Below are 22,051 nucleotides of genomic sequence, written 5' to 3' on the forward strand. Positions count from 1 at the left end.
TGAACACTGCTTTACTAAGAAATACATTAAATCCCTCATTAAGAACACACTGAAAAACACCCCCTGCCTCCTCCAAATCTCTATACAACCTGGCAGGAACAAGAAAGCTTGAGAACAGTGTTGAAACTACAAATGGCATATAAAAAAATCCAAAATAATTTATTAAATGACATAATAAAAATGTGAAGATAGAAACTGCAAAGGAAAATGAGGTAAGAGTGCCCAAGTACGGAGCCATGGAATTTTTTTCTTTTTTCCTGCTAGGCAACAGCAGAGAAAGAAAATACTTTTTAAAAATCTGGCCTTTAAGTAAATGGAAATGAGGTTTCTATTAAACATTTACGTTTCACAGTGAGCATAGTTTTGCTTTGTTAGCTGATGACTACCACTGTTTATCAAACAGGATTACCTTCCTTAGACATTCCCAAACCCCCAGTTAGCTGCACCTTATGAATCACCAAATTTATAACTTGTCAGGCGTGGTCTGATACCTCAGGGCAAACTGGGACCCTGTTGCAAACAAGACATGTTAACTGCTTAAGCAGCTCACCAGACAACACATTGTTAAATGTGCTGAAGTCTTGAATGCGTCTTTACTGTAGTAAAAAGAGAGTAATATCTTAGCATAGCTTTTTTTGAGATCTGTAGTTTGGGTATGACCAACCAGATTATTAAAAAATGAAACAATTCACATAGAGGAGCATGCTGCAATGCAGAGACTGGAAGGTAGCTAGAAGGATTAAAGAAATAAATCATCTTGGTTTATTTTTAAACATGGTTCATTTTTAGAGGGTATAAAAAAACTAACATCTCTGCAATAATTTTCCTATGGACTTTTGGAAGTGTGAGCTGTATTTTGCACTTCCCCCCTCTCAACTTGCACACAATTTAAGCTCGTTCTTAAAAAGCTTCCCAGAGCCCAGTCCTTCTGAGTGGTGGCGCAATGAAACACATGAGACAAGGTAACCAACTACATAAAAAAACTCCACTGAACAAAAATGTAAAACACGCAAGATCCACACTAGGCATGCTCAGTCTCTTCGGAAAACCAGCAGAGGTCATTCTCTTTGAATAGGCTCACTCCTGTCACTTTATTTGGTCTCAAATGCTCAGTGAAGAGCTTGGTAGCTCAGACAAGAGGTGGTTAGGTCCTTGGCTTAGCTAGAGGAACACAAGGGAACTCTGCATGTAAATCATGACGCAATGGAATTGACTTCTTTGAAAGCCGCCATATAAAAGATTTTTAAAATCTCCTGCCACTACCTGGTTGTGGTAAGTAGGCTTTAAAAAGAGCTTCTGAAGTGCCTTTGTATTTATTCATTTCTTGCATCACTGGGAGAACTTTGTAAGTGTATACAGCATAGTATACCTTTGCCACAAGAAAACAGGTTGTGGGTAAAGAGAAGATAATGACTTGGGGTGACACAAATTATTCTACACAAAATCACAGTCAAAAGTGACACATTTAATAGCTGCCTATTCATGAAGAAACATGCATTGCCAACAGTCCTGCATAGGGGGACTACAGGATTTCTAACAATGGAGAAAGACCAAAGTATGCTGGAGATTGAAGTGTAAGCAGTATAAATGCTGAGTTTTCCCTTCATGCTGAGAAACCTGCCCCGCTTCCCTTCCCCACCCCTGCCAAGACAACTATTACTGTCTCTGTCGGTTCTGATGCAAACCCTGGAGCCCTGTATACAAGCCTGATTTGACCAAATTCAGCTGCTTGCTATAAATATGCCACTGTTATATTCATGTACCACACAGCTCTGTTTAAAGTTCTCACAGAACATGTGCCACTTCCCCGCAGGGAAAAAAAACAAACCACAATCAAAACAACACACCACCCTTCTTTTTTTCCCTCACTACATTTTTACTCATGCAACAAGAAGAGACTGTTCACGAGTAGTATTACTCATGACTCAAATCAAGCTGATATAACTTCAGAATACAATGGGGAGCCTAATGAACTTCTAAGAGTTTGACAGGGTGCGTATTGGACGTGGGGTATTTGAAATATTACACCACACTGACATGCCTCACTACAGGGATAAACATTGGCCCAAGGTTGATATTTGCTGCAATATTTTGTTACTCATTTCTAGTATTTTGTTTTCGATACCAGCTGGGCACCCTCCCAAGGAAACCAAAATCTTCTTCCTTGGAACGGGCAGATTTCAAAGGAACATTATGCAAACACTGGCTATCTTCCTCTATGATCTTTATGTAGTTACAACACTGCATGCTGAGGATAAGGGATGACTGTTCTGACACAGAACTTAAGTATAAAATAAAGAATCAACACTACTGCATTAAAATGTTTGGCAATGGGGTAAAAAATATGTTCTAAGCCAAAGGAAGCTTTCCTAACAAAGACACAGCAGGCCATCTATCTCCATGGGTGTATGCATTTGTTTCTGATTAAAGCAACCCCCGAAACTCCAGGCACATATTTGATTGTAAATGAACTTTCTATTTAGAGACTAAAGGAAATGTATTGCTTATACAGAAATCTTTATTCTAAAATAAAAAAAATAAAGAAAACAATACCCAACAACAAAAGCCTCAACAACAAAAAACCCTTTAAATTCTATGTCCATATAATTAAAGGAAAAACCATTAAAAAGAAAACATCGTCAAACTAATAAATAATTTTAAAATATATTAAACCATTAAAAAGTAATTTTACTGTGTACTTATTCCTTGAAAAGAGAATTTAAATAGCAGTTTTGTTAAATAGTAAATTGTCCTGCAGAGTTTTGATAATTTTTAGAAATCATAATAAAGGTAGTTTACCTGATTCCTGAAAACTCAATGAGGAGATGCAAAACTAAGTCTTGTTCACATCTTGCAGTAGTTCAAGAGAACTAGTTACAGGAATTTACCTAACTTTGATGATTGAAAAAGCCCAAAAAACCCAAACCACATGAAAAACCTCACCAGTTTTCCTGTGCAGGAAAGGCCTGCAGATGGTAGCAAGAGTAAGAAGAGAAAAGTCCACTAAAGCAGTATGACTCAAAACATCTTGAAGGTACTTTTAATAGCTGCTTGGAGCTAGGATTTCACCATTTTTGGAAAGGTCATTTAAGTGAACATTCACAACTAGGAGAAGTGTTATTCTAGTAAACGAAAACATTTGTGGTTAGTAAAATTGAAGCAGATTTCGTATCTACATTTAAAATATGTTTCCATTTGTCAGCTTGTGGTTTTAAGTACAACTCTACAACATTCTGGGAAATGAATGATGCAAGCAACACTTCCAATAGAGAAGGGGCTAGAGTGCATGGGATTTAACAGTAATAAAATATTTGAAGCAAACAATTTGTCTAATACATACCAGTGAAAGGAGACTGCTCCCTTACACATTTTTACTTGAAAACAAGAAGGAAAGCAAAATAAACAAACTCGGGATACTCCCACTAGCGTATCACAGGTAAATACAATTTTATAAGAACTCTGGATCTCAATTTGTTCTGCAAAACACAAAGAAGTTTTGGTGCAACAGGTTTTCCAGCAAATGGAATGATTCTCAATTTCCTTCTCTGGAGAAAAAATTCTTAAAGAATATCCCGTCTTTGCTATGTAAATGGGGAAATTCACAGGAAAAACCCATAACTAGTGCTAGTATAGACAGACCCATTCTTACATGCTCACAATAAAAATGGACTTTTCTTGAAAGCAAATTAGGGCTGGAGCCCAGCTTCAGCTTGCAAATTGACTTAAAGAGAGAGCCTGAGAGATTTAACATTTCTGGATTTTTTTTTTTTAATTCCTTTTTTATTTCTTTTTATGCCAGGCAAGAAATGGGCAGATACATGAGATTAGGTCAGTTGGTCAGAGCATGTTGCTAATACTGCCAAGGTTTTGGGTTTGATCCCCATCCAGACCATTCACCTAAGAGTTGGACTTGATGATCCTTGTGGGTCCCTTGAAACTGCAAATATTCTGTAATGAAAGCTGGAGAGGGACTTTTCACAAAGGCATGTAGTGACAGGACAAAGGGTGATGGCTTTAAACTCAAAAAGGGTCAGTTTAGACTTGGTATTAGTAAGAAGTTCTTTACTGTGAGGGTGGTGAGGCACCAGAACAGCTTGCCCAGAGAAGCTGTGGATGCCCCATCCCTGGCAGTGTTCAAGGCCAGGTTGGATGGGGCATGGAGCAACCTGGTCTGTGAAAGGGGTCCCTGTCCACAGCAGGGGGGCTGGAATGAGATGATTTTTATGGTCCCTTCCAACCCAAACCATTCTGTGATTCTATAACATATTCTCACCTGTACCAAAATGCTCATTCCTTGAGTTTAAATCTCTGTCAAATTTGTGTTTGGAAATATATGGAGGGATTTTCTTAATTTTTGGAATGCCAATAAGTACTCGTGGTATATATGATGAGACTGTTAGAAAGACAGAGGAAATGAGAGATTTTGCATCTATGCACACAGACTCGGAATAAAAAGCTTTTACACAACAGTTGAAGACTTCATGGGCTAGGAGATAATAATTGTGTTCTATTTATAGTGTATTTTTCCTGAACGATGCATTTACTTTATTCCTGGCTTAAACACTCAAAAAGAAGTACTGGTTTGCTGACACCTCGGTAATTCCAAGATGCTGGTGCTCTATAATCTTTCACTTCCTCCTTCCACCTGCCCTAAATAGAAATTTATTTGCACAGTATCTGTTTTTAGCAGGATAGACCCTATATTTAAAATTAGTCTTAAATAGTTATTTTAGCAACTATTTGTCAGATGCAAAAGCCTGCAGGCCAACATGTACTGATTGCATGGACATATATAGAACCATCTGTCTTGGGAAGATAAGACCAATAACAAAGTCATTCTAAAAACTGAATTAGTGCTTATCTAATTTGAGGTGTCAAAACCTGTAACTTAGTATAGAAAATAATTTTTAAACAAAAGAGTGGAATTCTTGAGTATTCATTAATTTAGAGGGGCTGTTAAGTTGGTCTACAATAATAATTTTCCTTACGTTACTCCTCTTCAGCATCTTAGAAGGGCTGTTGACTTTGTGAATTCTTAGCTTAAAAGACTTGCTATGAGCAAGTCTTGACTTACCTTCAACCAAAGAGACCATTTTCAAATCAAAAAGTTGCTTTTAAAATGAAAACTCATCATATTCTATGAAATATTCAAAATTCTTTATTTCAGACCAGTATTGTTACAAGCATCCATTTCTTCCTCTGCACTTGCACATGATCAAAGTTGGCACTTCCAACCACAAAAATGTTAAATAGTTATTACAGTACAGGCACAAAGTAGCCAAAAAGCTTTACTCATTAAGCAAAGCCATTATTGTGCTCTAACAGCATTTATTACCAGTGCATAAACTGATTGCCCCTCCTATGAGCAAGCAGGAAAGGGAAATTTCCCTTAACTGAAGGAACACAGATGGCAGCTCTGCTGCTAAAGCAGTCATTTCATCAGTGGAAGAATGACAGATACCTGCATACACTGGACATCCTTCTTCTCTGCTTTCAGTGGCACTTACTGATTCACGTGAGTTTGTTCAGAACTGGATTAAACATCTTTACAGGTGTCCACTACTGCTTCAGTTATTATAATCACTAGCAGAGTTCCACATTTGAAGAATCAACATGATTTTTAAAAAAATGAAACAATAAACCCCCAGAAGACTGTTGCAGTTCTCTTGCCTGAGAGCCTGCTTCATAACCACCATTGAAAATCTCTTTCCTTTCTAGAAGCATCAAGAAGGCAGCACCTGAGACAGTTTGTATCAACTAACTACAAATTAACTAGTGTATGTTACTGTGTTTCAAACTTCCAGTTACAGTGGTAAGTCTAGCAATTAGCATATGGAATGAGTATCAGATACTTATGTGTACCAAAGGCAAGTTAGTCACAAAAATCTCTACAAATACTTTACAAACAAAACCAGCAGTGAACACTGCTATCTTTACACAGAACTTGTTCATGAACACAACTGATTGGGCAGCCATCTGGAAAACAAGCTGATAGCTATGTTACAGAAATAGCCAAACAAATATTTGATCATAGTAACTGTATGAACAAGTGTTAGAGGGAGGGAAGTAAGCATGATTCAATTAGCACAAACTCCACTTATACAAGAGTGCCTCCAAGCCACAGAATGCATAGCTTCAGTTTTACACTAATCATCAATACTTCCAATACATGCAACTGAGTCTGGCCAGCGTGTCTGAGCAGGCAAAGGAACACAATTCCATTGGTTTTCTCTACAGCACGCAGGCCCACTCGACTGGCATGAATGCCAGTCTTTGCCTATACAGGACACTTGGCAGCAGCAGGTGCCCTGCAGCTCAGAACAGAGGGAAACGGCAGAATGCTTCTGTCAGAGGTAAGGTTCAACCTATGCAAGGTATGTGCACAGTTTGTTTCTAGGCACGTCTTTGGTTACATTCTCAACACAGTCTGCTTTATAAAATAATAAATAAAACAGCCACGATTTGGCTAAAATCCAGGCAATGATTAAAAACTTCTTTTTTTCAGAAACTCAGACGAAGTCCCTTTAAATTCATGTTTTGTTATATCCATAAACGATAAAATCCCAGTGCTACAGTAAGGCATGTAAATACTGAACCTGAAAGAAAATAAAGATGGGGAGGAAAATGGCATTAATATTGACATTAAATAACATTAAATCAATAGCTCTCAAAACATCTCTTCAGAAAGCTAGGTACACCTCTTACTACAATATTAAATGTTCAACGACCACCCCACCCCCATGTGAGAAATCAAGTTTTTTTCATTTAGAACAAACCATTTCAAGGTAGGAAGAGTATAAAAATGACAAATAAAAAGGAGAGAAAAAAACAAAAGAGAATGCTGGAAAACTATCAAAAGGCTGAAAGAAACCTTTACTTGCTTACCATTCCAAAAAGATCAATATAGCAAGTTACAGATGTAAAATGAGGAAATAAATAACAGCATTAATAAATCACAGACAAGTATTTAGCAAACAAATAAATGGAAGCCATTTTTAACAAGGCTTTTCCAATTTTAAAATTTCTACTTAAATGAAATCAAATTTTCCTTTCAAGATATACACACAAAATATTTTTGCCTTTATTTGCAACAGCAGTACTTCAAACACAATGCAAATGATTTTCAATTATTTTTTCTTCCATTTAGAGTTCAACTTGGTTTTGAGAAGGAATGGCAGGGAAAAGAATTTCCTCTCATTTTAATAGAGCACCTTTTATTTTCTATTTTACTGGTTCTCTCTAAAGGATTTGTCTGAAATATAGTACTATGAATAGGCTTATGTGATTGTTCTTTTGATAAAACCCACCATGAAAAAATAGTCAGAAAATCTAAATCAGAAGAGTAATCATTTTCTACTGCAAACCTCATTTAATAGTACTGCACGCTCAGTACTAAAATGTCAAAATATTAAAGTTACCTAGGGCAATAATGTAGGCACATATACATAATATTTTCTCCAAGCACTTCTGTAAATATGGAAGTTTAAAGAATATGTGGCCTTTAACAGTCAGAAAAGCTGAAATGTTCCTTTTTGCACATAGATCTCCATCAGATGGATGAAGAAGTAAGGCACAAAGCAGGCTGCTTACATAGATTAAGTCAGGCACAAAAGAACTTTTTGGTCCTTGTTAACAGGCAGTCATTTAAATTTCTCACACATATTATTATTAACAGTATAAAGAAGGGCAAAAACCTGAAATAAGCCCATGCAAAATAAAGTTGTGAATCACAGAAAACTACTTCTGGGTTAAGTACAGAAATAAGGCTGCTAATCTTGCCTAAGACTATTTCAAGTTTGTTTGTTTGGTTTTTTTTTTAATCAGGGCCTTTATGAATAGAGTCAATTGAGAGTTTGCCAAACATTTAACAGTGTTTGGCAGTTTCACCATCAGAGACAACCCCCAGATTCCTTACCTGCTAAGTATTTAATATTATCAAGTTTGTGTGATTCGAGCATTGTTTTCAGATCCGCAACTTCTGTATCTATTTTTCTGTCTGTTTGGGTCAGAGCTCGGTCTTGTTGTGCATGCTAAAAAGCAAAAGCCACAAAAATTATGCAATTTGAACACTTCCTAGTTTATTTAGAAATTTAACCCATCCCTTCAAGATGTATTTTTGCTTCCTCCTTAAATGCCTGTTAATTTGCATTCTCACAGAAGTTACAGAATATTCTGAGTTGGAAGGGATCCACAAAGATAACTCCAACTCTGAAGTGAATGGCCTGTACAGGGATGGAGTCCACAACCTTGGTGTTATTAGCATCATGCTCTAACCAACTGAGCTAACACAGACCTTATTCAAAGAGAAGAAGTTCCTTCTTAGCTGCTTATATCCAAGGAATTGAGTAATTTGGTGAACTCAGGAAGTAATCTAGAAACTGGCAGAACTGGATGCCTTCTTATCTCAATCTAACAGCATAAACATTAACTTCAATCTGTCATTCAGCCCACTGACTAAAGTCACTGCTCAATTGTAAGAGCTATTGAGAAGCCTAGGAGCCTCTCATGACAAAATCATACTGGAGCAGAGAGATTTATGGATCATTAAAAAACTGAGAATTGGTCTTCTGTTGTAGGAAAGCACGTCTTTGTCTTGCAATGAGTTTTACCACAAAACCAGCTACAAATTCAGAATTTGATTATGATAGAAGACAGGACTTCTGCTAAAAAAATATGGGATAGAATCAGTACTCAGAAGAGACTGAAAAATCCAACTTGTAAACTGAGAACAACAGCTGCTGAGTTGCTGATAGTTTCAGATCAGCACTACTGAAACATTGTGAATCAGATAATGATTTACTGCTAGATGACTTCATAAGGATAATTCCCTAAACTACAGAAAGGAAACAAAGAGAAGTAGTAGTGCTTGGTAAAAACCTCCTCTAAAATGAAGGCAAATCAGTCTAGCAATGAGTTTCTCTCTGAACGTGGCGGAAAGAATTAATTTCACGCTATGAGTGGAATTTCATTTACAGAAAATACTACATGCATGAGGTTTCAAAATAAAGTGACTACTGAACAGCTTATATATACATGCAGAGGGTCTAACAATATATATGAATTTTTATTCTGTAGACACTTAAGTTAAAGTGCATAAAGACATCACCAAGTCCATAAAGGATACCAGGTGTAACACAAGTACAAAAAGATTTGCTGTGTTATAATCAGCTACTAAGTTCTTACCAATTCCACTATTTCTGTCCTCATTTCAAGTAGTTTTCTTTCATTAAGTGAATACTAGAAGAGGGGAAAAAAAAGTTAAACATGATATTGTCCTTAAACTTTTTTTCCTTTTTTTTTTTTCCACTTAAAAGCATGTTTCTCTGTTTCGAAATTACGTAGAACACATAATCTGGACAAGATTACTGCCTGGCAGCACTTGGCAGACAGCATTGTAGGGTACCTGCTGTCCTTTTGAAAAGCACACTTCAGAAATGTGAAGTGCAACAAGTTCTTCAGACACCCACCTTTCACAAAAACTGTATATATTAGTAAGCAGCTGGAAGAAAGGCTGGCAGATTTGCATTTCTGAAAAATAAGGACCTATGACTCTGCGCAGTAACTCTGGAACAGTTGACTAATCCATTGAGCATACAAGCACAACCAAGATACAACCATCTGCTGCCTTCAGGAAGGGGAGAACACTTTTAAATCACATCAAACTCAGCTATTAACGAAATGTTTAGCCAGCACTGTATTGCACTCACAATTTGAATTGTTCTGACCTCTGCCATTTCATGGTGTATTTGTCAAAAACAGAACATTTGTATCACACATGAAGCCTTTTGTTTGGGGATCACCAGAAGTTGTGGCTTATTTTTAAGTTATGGCTACTTGGGTTCAAGGAAAAGTTAAATCCAAAATAAGGAAGCATGCCTTTAAAGCAGGTTACCTTTCTGACTCATGAACAGGCTTGATTTACCTTGACACCTATAATGGTTCCTGCCCCACTACTGGAGCAATTAAATTATTCATAGACAATGGATAAAGCACCAGTCTCCAGTGAAGAGTACTAAGGTCATCAGGCAACCATCTCAGAATCCTGAGTTAAACAGCAATAACCTTACCTATTGACATTCCCATGTGGAAAGTCACCTTATTTTTCCGTCACTCTGGAAGCTTATTTCATTTTAACATTAAAATCAGATTAATCTACAGAAATGCCTCAGCACTGAAAAACACTCCTTAAAGATCTAGAGCTCTGTTTGGACTTTTGACTGATCTCAAGTTGAAGTTAAAAGACAGCAGGCTGCTACAAATGTAGAAAACTACATAAAGACAAATAACAGCATGTCTACAACTAATGAAAGAGTAACTAGATTCTGCAAAATGAAGAGAGGGATAAAAAAAGAAATTCAGACATTTTATATAAATCTCCATTTTTGAAAGTGTCAAGATGCCAGAGTATTTATAAAATAATCAAATCAAAATTATGTTTGGGTAGAAATGCAAGAATCGGACCTCACATTAATGAATTGATCAGTACCAAAAGAACCATGAGAATTAAAATAATTTTATGGACTGGAATAGTTTGTCTGTTTTATTTAAATACGTGCAGTTAGCTAAATACACATCTTCTGAATTATTTATATTCTACAAGCTTCTTTCTGGATGTTTCTTAAAGTTTTGTTTTGTGTCTAGAACTCTCTAGGTCAGACCCAAGGATTTTAATCTTAGGTTTAAGACAGTGAAATTGACATTTTACTGCAAGCCATCACCACGTCTGTAACAACAACATAAACAGTGCATAGGAACAAAAGAAGGAAGGACAAGGCTAAATCTCCCCCTCTGCAATTCAACAGGGAGATTTCGCCTGAAGTCCGCTTTTTCACAGTGCAGAAAAAATTCAATTTTTTCAGATACATCTTGAGTTTTTTAACAGCAAACTTAGAGGCACTGTGATGCATGAACACACGAATATATATAAATTTTTGTACTGTACTTCACATTTTTAAATCACATCTGTACACTGAAGATATAAGTCACAGCATAAAAAGATGTGCACTAAGCAATGTAGGATTCTCTGAGAAATAAAGCTGTAAGATAATAAACTACAAAAAATAAAAGATAAAGCATTTGGAGTTTGAAACATGAGACTGCCAACATAAGTGAAATTCTCTTTCAGCACTTTTTCCATGTAAAAATGAAGGATAAGAACATTTTACTTATTGCTTCAAGTTAAAACAATTAAAACTTTGAACATTTCTCTTCTGAAAAGTAACTTAGTAAGAATGCACAGTAACCCTCAATTATCCTGAGTTTTATTCTTAGAAAGCTGGGTATTCAGTCCTTAGACACATTACAATTGAAGTAAATATAACAATGATGCTGTGCCTACTATAGAAAATACTGGATTATGTCTTTCCTCCAACTCAGCATATGTGCTACAACCTGCTCCCCATTCAGCTGCCTTTTTCCTTTTCTGTTCACACACTGCAGAGCTGGCAATTAAATGGTGGGGTGGGGGGAGGAAAAAAAAGAAGAGCAGTCTCCATAGAAACTATGAAATTATAGTTGCACAACAGACTACAAAGTTGGTCAACTTTTTAAAGAGAAAGTTGACGTGCATAGTTTGCCTTTCCTGGGAGGCAAAATAAAGTTGTGTTCTGCACAACAGACAAAAGTCCAGATTCCACAATCCTACATGAATATACAAGAAAACACTGCTGCCTAATTTATCACGGCTGCAGTGGTTTCATATAGGTTTTGTAAACCCGAAGTATTGCAAATCTTATGAAATACACAATGACTACATTTCATATGATTTTTTTTAAAACATTAGCATGAAGTATTAACCTTTAAACAAGAAGTGTACCTGCTCAAATTGTACTTTATTCAAGCATCTACCACAGGCTAACAGACTGTTAGTCATTATACTGAATCACCAACACAGCTGTTACCTAAACTAATCACTGTGAAAAACTTCTAGGGGCACAGACAGAAGATAAATGATATCTACATGAACAGTTCTTACTGCCTGGATTGAAGATAAATATTACATCTTTATGATGCACCTGGGAAAAAGGACTGAGTAAGAAATAATAATACTACAGAAAAAGTCATTAAAAGATCCTTCAATTTAGAAGATGCCATTTCACTGAGATCATAAAAGCTACTGGAAAAAAAAATCTATGAGAAGAGAACTCTGTTTAGAGTGCTGTGTATAATGCAAAAACTTGTTAATCTTCTAATTTTACATCTACATTATCCTAATTTAAGATTACGTCAATTCAGATCTGCCAGGTATTTCAAAGCTCAAAAACAGTATGAACGAGGATAACTTACAATTAAAATTACAACTAGTTCCACAATAGGTATTTCCTGACAAACTAGATACAGGGAAATGAAATATTTTCAATGATGATTCAACAAAATGTTGAATTAAGTTAAAATGTTTATTAAGTGTGAAAATAGAGAAAGAGGTATACTAATAAAACAAAAAACCCTCTAGGCAGCTAGTCAGCATATTAGATTAAATATCTAATATATTTAAGTGTAATATGTTAATCCTGATATTAGAACAAGATCAAAATAAGGAAAACATACATACCCAAACATGGCACCTTGCATATACCAGCATAAGGATGACTAACTTGGACTAATACCATCTTGAAGCTGAGTGATGCAATAGGTTAGTATGAAAATGCTCTTTGGGTAAGATGCTTTTACCCAAATTTGGAGATTACTCAGTATTGAGATGTTTCTAAAAGAAAGTAACCAAAACTTACCAGTTCTTTTACTCTGCTCTTCTCTAGGTTTAGGTTTAACTTGTTATCTGCACGAACTTTGGTAATTTCATCCTAATGGAAAAAATTGATAAAGCAGCAGGTAAGATTTTCTGTTTAGCTATAAGCAGAAAGAATTAGACAAATATATTGTATCTTTATGTATGTATCTCATGAATTTAGCTTCTCTCCAATTAACGTATATAATTTTCAGAAGTATTAAGTATTTCTATTCTTCACCTGGGAAATATGATGTTCTATAGTATGAATTGGATCTCAAAATCAAAAACTAGAAATTACTTTTAACCCTGAGAACAGCACTTAACTGAGAGCACATCCTTCTATAAATGCAGAGCATGTTTCATATACCCTGTAACTCTCTCTGATATCTAGAAACACATGCCTGGCTACACCTGTAAGTTGGATTTCTTCCACAAAGCAATCTTGATGCTCAAAAAATAACTTTCAAAGCAGTTTCTCACCTTCCAATGTAAAAGAAAATCTGTTTCCAAAGACTACATCTAGGGTTTTCAGAAAAAGCTACAGACATTTTAAAAGTCAGGAAACGTTTATTTACATTTTTACACACCCAACGTCTTAAAACTACCATTAAGTTACACACCTGCATTTGACTTTATCATTAGCTTTAAGCTACTCCTGCTTTTCCCGGTGACAGCTGCCATTTTAATGCAACCTCCTGGCAGGAATTTCAGCCAGCTGACAGTTTGTCATGCAGCAAACTGCTGATCAGATGAATATGTGGGAGAAGCAAAAGACTGTTGATGTTCTGGGAGATTCTACTGCTAGAACCAAGTAAGCATTTCTCAAGTAGGCCAATGCCAACTAATTAGGTTAGCATTAACAATAATTAGACTCAATTTCTATGCTTGAATTTTGAACTTTAATTGGTTTATGATTAGTTGTCATTGCAACAAAATACATTACAGTTTAATAAAGAAAAAAATAGAAGTATTTTTCCTTGAAAATTTACATTGTGTCTTTTTGATGAGCAACCATAGAACAACTTGCCCTTGTGAGAATTAAATTTACAGTTAAAAGTAAACTATGAAGACATCTAGCTTTTGAGAAAAGATGACTCAGATCCTTGATGCTCTACCAGTGGATTACACTAACTCATTTACATGCAACTGAAGGCATAAAATAAGTTACAATTCAAAAATTAGATGCCAAATGTATTTTAAAATAAGCTTTCTACACAGAGCCTGTTTTTGTGCAATGGTCATTTGTTCCCAAACAAATGGGACCAAACATAATGGTCCCAAACTTGGTGGCCTTAAAAACCCATTTTAAATTGTTAAATTTGTTGACTGTTTTAAACTCTGGACAGGTAACAGGTAAGCCTTCAGAGAAAAAAGAAACAAAAAATCACCAAACCAAGCAATCAAACTCCCACAATTAGTAAGTACTATAATTTTAAATGTATGCTGCATCCTTAATGTACAGGCAGCCCTAAATGCAGAATTTCACTCAGCCTTAACTGTGACACAGCAGCTACTTTCTGAATCTAAATTAAGGACATATAAGTAAAAATATCATCAGTTATATTTTGGTTCACCTCTTGTACTAGTCACAGTTTCCTGTCCTCATAAATGAAGTATGCATGAAAGTGCCTTTGCTGCAGCCCACACTGTACTGTCAACAGCAATTTCAGTATCACATGTATCATAACAATTAAGCACAGCTTAGAAAATAAAATTCTGAAAGTAACACTTCATATTTTTTCCAGCTAATTAGACAGGTGTTAATTCTAATTATATTGGTACAGTATCTTACCATGACTTGCTTCTTTATCTGTTGGAGTTCAAGTTTTATTTTCTGTGAGAGTACAAAAAAAATAGTACACTTTATTACTGTATATAAAACCACACAATCTACTGAATCTACTGAATTTGCATGATCAGTAACAGTGACTATAATCCATAATATGAAAAGGCAGGGAAACCAAGCACTATTCTATGTCCTCAGTATGCATATAGATGAATACACATGCATGTTTACTCAGTACTGTGCCCTTCCAAACAACAGCACAAGGCAGAAATTAGCAGTGTCCCACTGGCAGCCCTCCTAATATAGCCCAGGAGGCCATTGGCTGCTTTTGCCACAAGGACTCATCACTGGCTCATGGTCAACCTGCTGTCCACCCAGGCCTTTCCTGCCAAGCTGCTTTCCCTTTGGTTACCCCCAGCCTGTCCTGGTGCCTGAGGGTATTCCCAGGGGCAAGACTGGGCATTTCCATTTATTCAACTTCATGTGATTGCTGTCATTCCATTTTCCCAGCTTGTTGATATCCCCATGAATGGCACCACAACTGCCTAATGTATCAGCTGCTACTCCCAGCTTTGGATCATCTGCAGACTTGCTGAAGGTGGTGCCCTCTGCTCTGCACCATCAACAAGGTCATTAAATCACAGAATCACCAGGTTGGAAGAGACCTCCAAGATCATCGAGTCCAACCCATGCCCTAACACCTCAACTAAACCATGGCACTGAGTGCCACATCCGATCTTTTTTAAACCCATCCAGGGATGGTGATTCCACCACCTCCCTGGGCAGACAATTCCAGTACTTCACCACTCTTTCCATGAAAAACTTTTTCCTAATATCCAACCTCTATTTCCCTTGGCGCAGCTTAAGACTGTGTCCTCTTGTTCTATCAGCTGCTGCCTGGAGAAAGAGACCACCCCCCACCTGACTACAACCACCTTTCAGGAAGTTATAGAGAGTGATAAGGTCACCTCTGAGTCTCCTTTTCTCCAGGCTAAACAACCCCAGCTTCCTCAGTCGTTCCTCATAGGGCTTGTGTTCCAAGTTCCTCACCAACCTTGTCACCCTCCTCTGGACGCGTTCAAGCGTCTCAATGTCCTTCCTGAACTCAGGGGCGCAGAACTGGACACAGCACTCAAGGTGCGGCCTCACCAGTGCCAAGTACAGGGGAAGAATGATTTCCCTGGTCCTGCTGGCCACCCTGTTTTTAACACAGGCCAGAATGCCCTTGCCCTTCTTGGCCACCAGGGCACACTGCTGGCTCATGTTTAATCGGCTGTCGACCAATACCCCCAGGTCCCTTTCCACCTGGGCACTGTCCAGCCACACCACCCCCAGCCTGTAATGTTGCAGGGGGTTACTGTGGCCAAAACACAGGACTCGGCACTTGGACTTACTAAACTTCATCCTATTGGACTCTGCCCACCCATCCAACCATTCCAGGTCCCTCTGCAGAGCTCTCCTACCTTCCAGCAGATTGACACACGCTCCCAGCTTAGTGTCATCCACAAATTAACTAATGAAAGACTCAGTACCCTCATCCGTGTCATCAATAAAAATATTGAACAGAACTGGCCCCAGCACAGACCGCTGAGGGACCCCACTAGTGAATGGCCACCAAACCATCCCAGCTCCAGTCATCTCCTTAGGTACAAGATGCTTTTCTACATCATTAGAAAAAAAAAAAAACAAAGGCAAGTTCTAGAGTAGCACTTTCCAAGACAGTGACTTTTACCTCGTTTTCTGAGCGAAGTGCTGAAAATTCACTTTTTTCCAAAATAATCATGTCCTTTTTCACACCACCAATATGGGACATTACTTGCTGAAGTGCAATTTCCTTTAAAAGATGGAAGAAGAATCTCAGAACATATCACAACTATAATGCTTTTTCTCATCTGTGCCTACAAATATGAAAGACTATTTTGGTACCCTGAAATTTTTAATTCAGCAATTTCAGATTGATTATCCAAGTTTCAGAAAGCAAGATAGAGTGACAGCGACAAAATAAGCAAGTTAGGCTCAAACGTTGGTAATGTCTGACAAAATTGGCAGTGCTAACACAGATCAGAATAATTCAATTATTAGCCTAGGAAACATTTGCTTTTGGCTCAGCTGTCTCTGAGCCAAATGAGGAAAGCTGGCCTTCAATCCAAAATTCCTCAGTGCAACCATACTCTTCTGTAATTACCTCCTTTTTTGCCTCTCCCGGCAAGGAAGTCACTCTGCCTCACTATTCAGAATCCCACACTGACGCTTTGATTTGCTCTTCTAGGTCCATTACACTGAACTGACAGAAGACAAACAAGAATTCTCTGCAACTTTCAAGAATGGAAAAGTCTGTAGGCATTGTTCTAGGTCCTACACTACCACACGTGCAAATAGGAACTGCCTGCTCTACTAAAGATCTTCCTCCAGTAAGTAGTCCCTTGCTTTTGGTTCTGGACTAAGACCCTATAAACCTGACACAGCACCCTAACTTCAGTTTTGTCACAAAATGCTATTCTACCTTGCAGCATTTTATTTTGAAGTAGCATCTAAAGATGCCTCTCCAGGCTACCTGACCACAAGACTAAAAAAAAATGGGTCAGTAGTCTGGACACATTACAAAAAGTCTACAGAAAGAGTACTGCATGGACACCTCTTTTCTTACTCCTCAGTGTCTCCAGATTGCTCTTGTTCTCTCTTCTCCTCAGTGGACTCAGCAAACAGAGACCAGAATCTTCCATATTCTTTCTCCTCTTCATGTCTATACATACACATACATGTATATCTGTTTTACCCTAAGGTTTTATCTAACCAAGGCAACACTTTGATAATAGCTCTTCCACAACATTACGTATCTTTCTTCCAATTCTCTGTTCTCTTTCTGCAGAAGCCCTTGTGCAAAGACTATAGGAAGTACAGATTTATCATGTGGCCCAGTGTTGATGGCACACACACTTCCTGAGCTGCCATACAAACCTACACATTGCATCTTAATGGCAGAAAGTCACCTGAGGGTCAAATCTAACAGTCTCAGAAAACATCCACTATCAGTAGCAACATTAAACTCAACACAAAGCAACATTCATTAAAAAAAGCTAGGCACAGAAGGAGGCTGAGACTGCTTATTGTAAAATACAGCTAACCATGGGAGAAAAGGACCCTTTGACATGGCATTCTCTGAGGGACTGTGGAACAAATTCAGCACAAGAGGATGAAGGACTCCCACATCTGGTCTGCCTACAATCTAAATGCTAGTAAGGATGGCCTGAAACCTCCCTAGATGGAAAGTGGCACAAAATCCACCTTTGCAGTATTCCACTTTTTAATGAGATACCCTTCTGCCAAGACTATTATACTACAGACACAGCAGCTGCTGTTTTCTCATGTCTCAAAACAGCAGCCTTCTTACTATGAAACAGTGTTCAGAAGGTGACCTGGGACTTTGAACCCCAGGCTCACAGAGCAGCCCCAGCGGTTGTACTTCAGCTCGATTCTAATACAACAAAATGTCACTGTGAGACATAGAGATAAACAAAAAAGTCCCACATAACAGGGCGGTAAATAACTGAGTGGATCTGTACTTCCTTGTTACAAGGCTACAAAAGAATACATGTAGAAATTAAAATCCATGCATTGAATACCTCTTATGCCTGCCTAAGCCTTCTCAGTAACTCTGTGTCATGTTACTGTAAGGTTGAAACTAAAAAACTACTTGTGGTTTCCATACCAACCCACAGTACTAAAATCTCAAGGTCCGTCACAACACTTTGGTAACTATCTGATAAACTCAAGACAAAATTAACCAGTCAATAGATACAGAGGAATGTTTGCTCTTCACCTTCAAACTTTTGAAATGCAGTGTCCAACAGCAACAAACAGCAACACATATTTCATTAGCAGGCATACAAGGTTTTAATTTACTTTTAACCCCACCACTGCCTCTGATCTAACCTGCTGTACTTTGGTGACCATGTCCTTGTAAATCATATCCAGGTTGGTGTTCATGATTTTCACTAATGCAGATACAATGACCTCCGACTGCTGAGTAGTGAACCCTAAGCGAAACAAAATGCGACATTCAGAGAGAGATCCAAATCTGGACAGTTTACAGAAACGCCACTTGCTGATATGCAGCACCAAACTACAACAAATGTCGGTTATGAAAGATAATAAAACACAGACCTCTTGATCCACCACTAACAAAAGAACACAGTCAGTACCTCCAAGCTTCCCCACCCCAAAACTAAGTCTGTGACATAGGATGACTGCTTCCGTAGTGCAGCACTATTATACTATCAGAAGGATAAACAGGGAGTTTTCTAGAGTTACTGTGGAATGTCACCTCTCACATGTGGTTACCTCCACGAGCAAGCAAGAATTCTGACTCTGAAAAGCAGATACTTACTTCATTATACTATAAAACTTCAGTACCACTGAAGATGTACAAAACTCAACAACTAAAAACAAAGCCAACTGCCCTAATTTTAGGTCTGCCAGCTTCTGAGTGCTTATCAGAAACTTTTTAAACTGAATGTACTGGAAACTATAGTAAAACACTGTCCCTAAAAATACCTTCATCTTTTCCACCCTCAAAATGTAGGAGTAAAAATGTCACGAACAAGAGTTAATCATTATGAAAAGAAACACTTGCAAAAGCATGATTATTTCAAACTAACCAGCAGTTCAGCATCAGCAAGCACAGCTGAGAGCAAGTCACTTTCAACAGCTGAGCTGATATAAAAGTTTACTACCAGCAAAGGCTCCCTCTCCACTTATCCCTCCTCCTGACACTCTGACCTGTGCTCACTCAACTGAGCCAGCAGCTCATTAAGTTAGTGTCTCAGAATATCAACCAAGCAGAAGGGTTGGAGAGTTTCCTAAGAAGTTCCTGGCACATGGAAAAAGAAGAAACCATGTGGCAGGGGGAAGGGGACTAGGACCTCTCTGTTTTAGGAATGGAGAGCTGTTACAAGACTCTTCCGGATACTGAGCTTCACTTTTGGGTACCTCTCCCACCTCAGCATTGAATCCAAACTAATCTATTCCCCTATCTATGTTTTAGCATAATACTGTTTTATAGAGAATCCTATGCTCTATCCTAAAAGCTGCACTGTACAAAGTAGCCTGTATTCCATCTGATTGTAACACGTTGATGCATATTCAAGGTGCAATATACTACATACGAAGGAATCCAATTAATACATTTTAAACCACTGTCTTGAAAACTCTGGAGTTTTTTGCTCTCAGTTCTTAAAATTTCATTTTTTTCTTAGCATTTGTAACTACCAATAGGGTAATAAATAAGTCCAAACAAAGCTATATAGGCTCACTGTTTCCTTTTTGAAGCCAAAGAAAACCCTTTATGTCCTTACCTAGTATATAGATAAGCCCCAAAAAATCCATCAAAACCAAGGTATAACACTACATGTCAAGGAAAAGTAACAAACTCTGTAAACTAAAAAACCACTCATGAAAGACACTAGAAGTAGCTACTTGGTTCAAACAAATTACCATTTGCTTCCAAGAGGCATACCAGCGCATGAGTGTCAAAATAAAGCCTCCTATTTCCCAGTAAGGAAATATTCTCTTTGCTTTGTAAAGATGACGACACAGAGATGCTTACATCTGGAAAAAGAAAAAAAAAAAGATAAACAAAATCAAAGTTATTTCTTAAGACTATTTTATCAACATGTTTGCTTTCGAGGAGTTTCCCTACTACCTGGAATGTTTTTCACTTATGACAAAGTACTTTGTGTTGAGATTACCACACAGCCTGCTTGGAAGTGAAAAGACATTTGACCAATAAATTCTATGTGCAAGAGCTAGAAAACAGGACACTGCACTACTGCTGCCCTTACAAGATGCTCTCCATGAATACAATGTTCTGGGAAAAATCCCACCAAGTGACAGGGTCCTGCATCTGGTTCCTTTACTGGAATCATCTCAGCAGGTGGGACTTGTGAGCACTTCAAAGCTGTGAGGGCTAAATCCACACGCTCTGTCCCTTCTTTGTTAAAGAAGTGAACCTTCATCACTCGCCATTTAGAAAAAAAAGTAATCGCTCACGATTTGCCATTTACTGTTTTTGCAGAAAGACCTTTCAACACTGAATGCCGATATAAGACAGTGCGTTTTTTCCACTGGAATATGTAGTGTATAAAGCACCCTGACAGAATTAACGTGAGGTGGGGCATGAGGTGAGTCGCCAAGAGGCAGAATCTGAGAATCAATTAGCTTGGAAAGACCCTTGCGATCATCGAGTCCAACCTACGAGCAAACAGCCCCTTGTCAACCAGACCATGGCACTGAGTGCCACGTCCAGTCTTTCCTTAAACACCTCTGCGGACGGTGACTCCACCGCCTCCCTGGGCAGCCCATTCCAGAGTCCAGTCACCTTTTCTGTGAAGATATTCTTCCTAATGTCCAACCTAAACCGCCCCTGGCGCAGCTTGAGGCTATGTCCTCTTACCCTGTCGCGGGTTGTCTTGAAGAGGCCGACCTGCCCTTTGCTACCCTCTATAAGGTCCCCCCTGAGCCTCCTTTCCTCCAGACTAAACAGCCCCAACTCCCTCAGCTGCTCCGCATGGGACCTGCGCTTCAGACCCTTCTCCACGCCCACTGCCCGAGCTCTCTGTGCTGTCAGGACACTCCATTCCCAGAGGCTCACCCCGCTCCCCGCGGTGCCGCCGGTTCCCGCCGCCCCTTCCCCACACGGCGCCGCCGCCGGGGCCCGGCTGCGCTGCGGGCGGGCACCGCCAGTCGCCGAGGCAGCGGCGCGCGGGGGACGCGGGCGCGCGGCCGTCACGTGAGGCGCCGTCCGAGCCGCGCGGCCGCGGCCGCAACAGCAGCAACAGCAGCGCCCGTCCCCCGCCGCTCGCGGCCGCCTGGGCCCCGGCCATGGCCACGCCACCCGGTCCCGACGGCGGAAAAGGGGAGGGGAAGCAGGGAAACCGCTGCCGCTGCCGCCGTCGCCACTATTGGGATACCATCGCCGAGCACACGCCGCCCCGGCGTCTCACTTCCGCCACAGGCGCCGTCCCGCTTCCGCCTCCGGGACGCAGCCGAACACGGCAGGTGACGCCGCCAGCGACGGCGATTGATTCTACGGCTCACGCGGCAGCCGCGGCGAGAAGAGCGGCGCGGGCGGGCCCGGGTTTCTGCGAGGCGGTGCTTGCGAGGGCGGGGCGGGCTCGATCCGGTGGAGATGGGCAGTCCCCCGGTCATGGAATCGGAAAATCGTGGGGTCATAGCATCGTCAAGGCTGCAAGAGACCTTTGAGATCATCTAGTTCTGCTGCACCGTCAGTGCAGCGCGGCCACTGTAGCCCCATAACTACTAAACCAGACAAACAATTTCAGACAAAACTTGTCGCTGTGCAGTAGAACTGAGATTTCGGGGCTTGAAGTAAGTAATGCGGAGGGGTGGACAACTGCGTGGGTCTGGGGCCTTAACCATTGAACAGGTGCCCTAAGCACTAGAGTGGGTCAACTGTGCTGTGTGTTTCGTTCTGCCAAAAATGGAGGTTTCTGGGAAATACAGGAAAACAAGTTTTTTTC

General features: G+C 39.3%; 1 protein-coding gene across 3 annotated transcripts; it reads right to left on the reverse strand.

Annotated features, from left to right (window-relative positions):
* Positions 1-5,135: 5,135 nt before the first annotated feature.
* Positions 5,136-21,758, reverse strand: MCUR1 (mitochondrial calcium uniporter regulator 1). 3 transcript variants are annotated; one of them, XM_069008029.1, is made up of 9 exons: positions 21,515-21,758; positions 20,007-20,120; positions 18,447-18,550; positions 16,246-16,347; positions 14,520-14,561; positions 12,729-12,800; positions 9,184-9,237; positions 7,916-8,030; positions 5,136-6,596 (listed from the first exon to the last, which is right to left on the reverse strand). In XM_069008029.1, exons 1-9 carry the CDS (start codon positions 21,741-21,743, stop codon positions 6,541-6,543), a joined length of 888 nt encoding a protein of 295 aa, XP_068864130.1. In that variant the 5' UTR covers positions 21,744-21,758; the 3' UTR covers positions 5,136-6,540. The 3 variants fall into 3 exon arrangements, with proteins under 3 accessions (XP_068864130.1, XP_068864132.1, XP_068864133.1); XM_069008031.1 differs by having other exon boundaries at positions 21,163-21,588; XM_069008032.1 differs by lacking the exon at positions 9,184-9,237.
* Positions 21,759-22,051: the final 293 nt, after the last annotated feature.

Source organism: Aphelocoma coerulescens, chromosome 2, assembly GCF_041296385.1.
Source record: "Aphelocoma coerulescens isolate FSJ_1873_10779 chromosome 2, UR_Acoe_1.0, whole genome shotgun sequence".
In the NCBI taxonomy this organism is placed as follows: domain Eukaryota; kingdom Metazoa; phylum Chordata; class Aves; order Passeriformes; family Corvidae; genus Aphelocoma; species Aphelocoma coerulescens.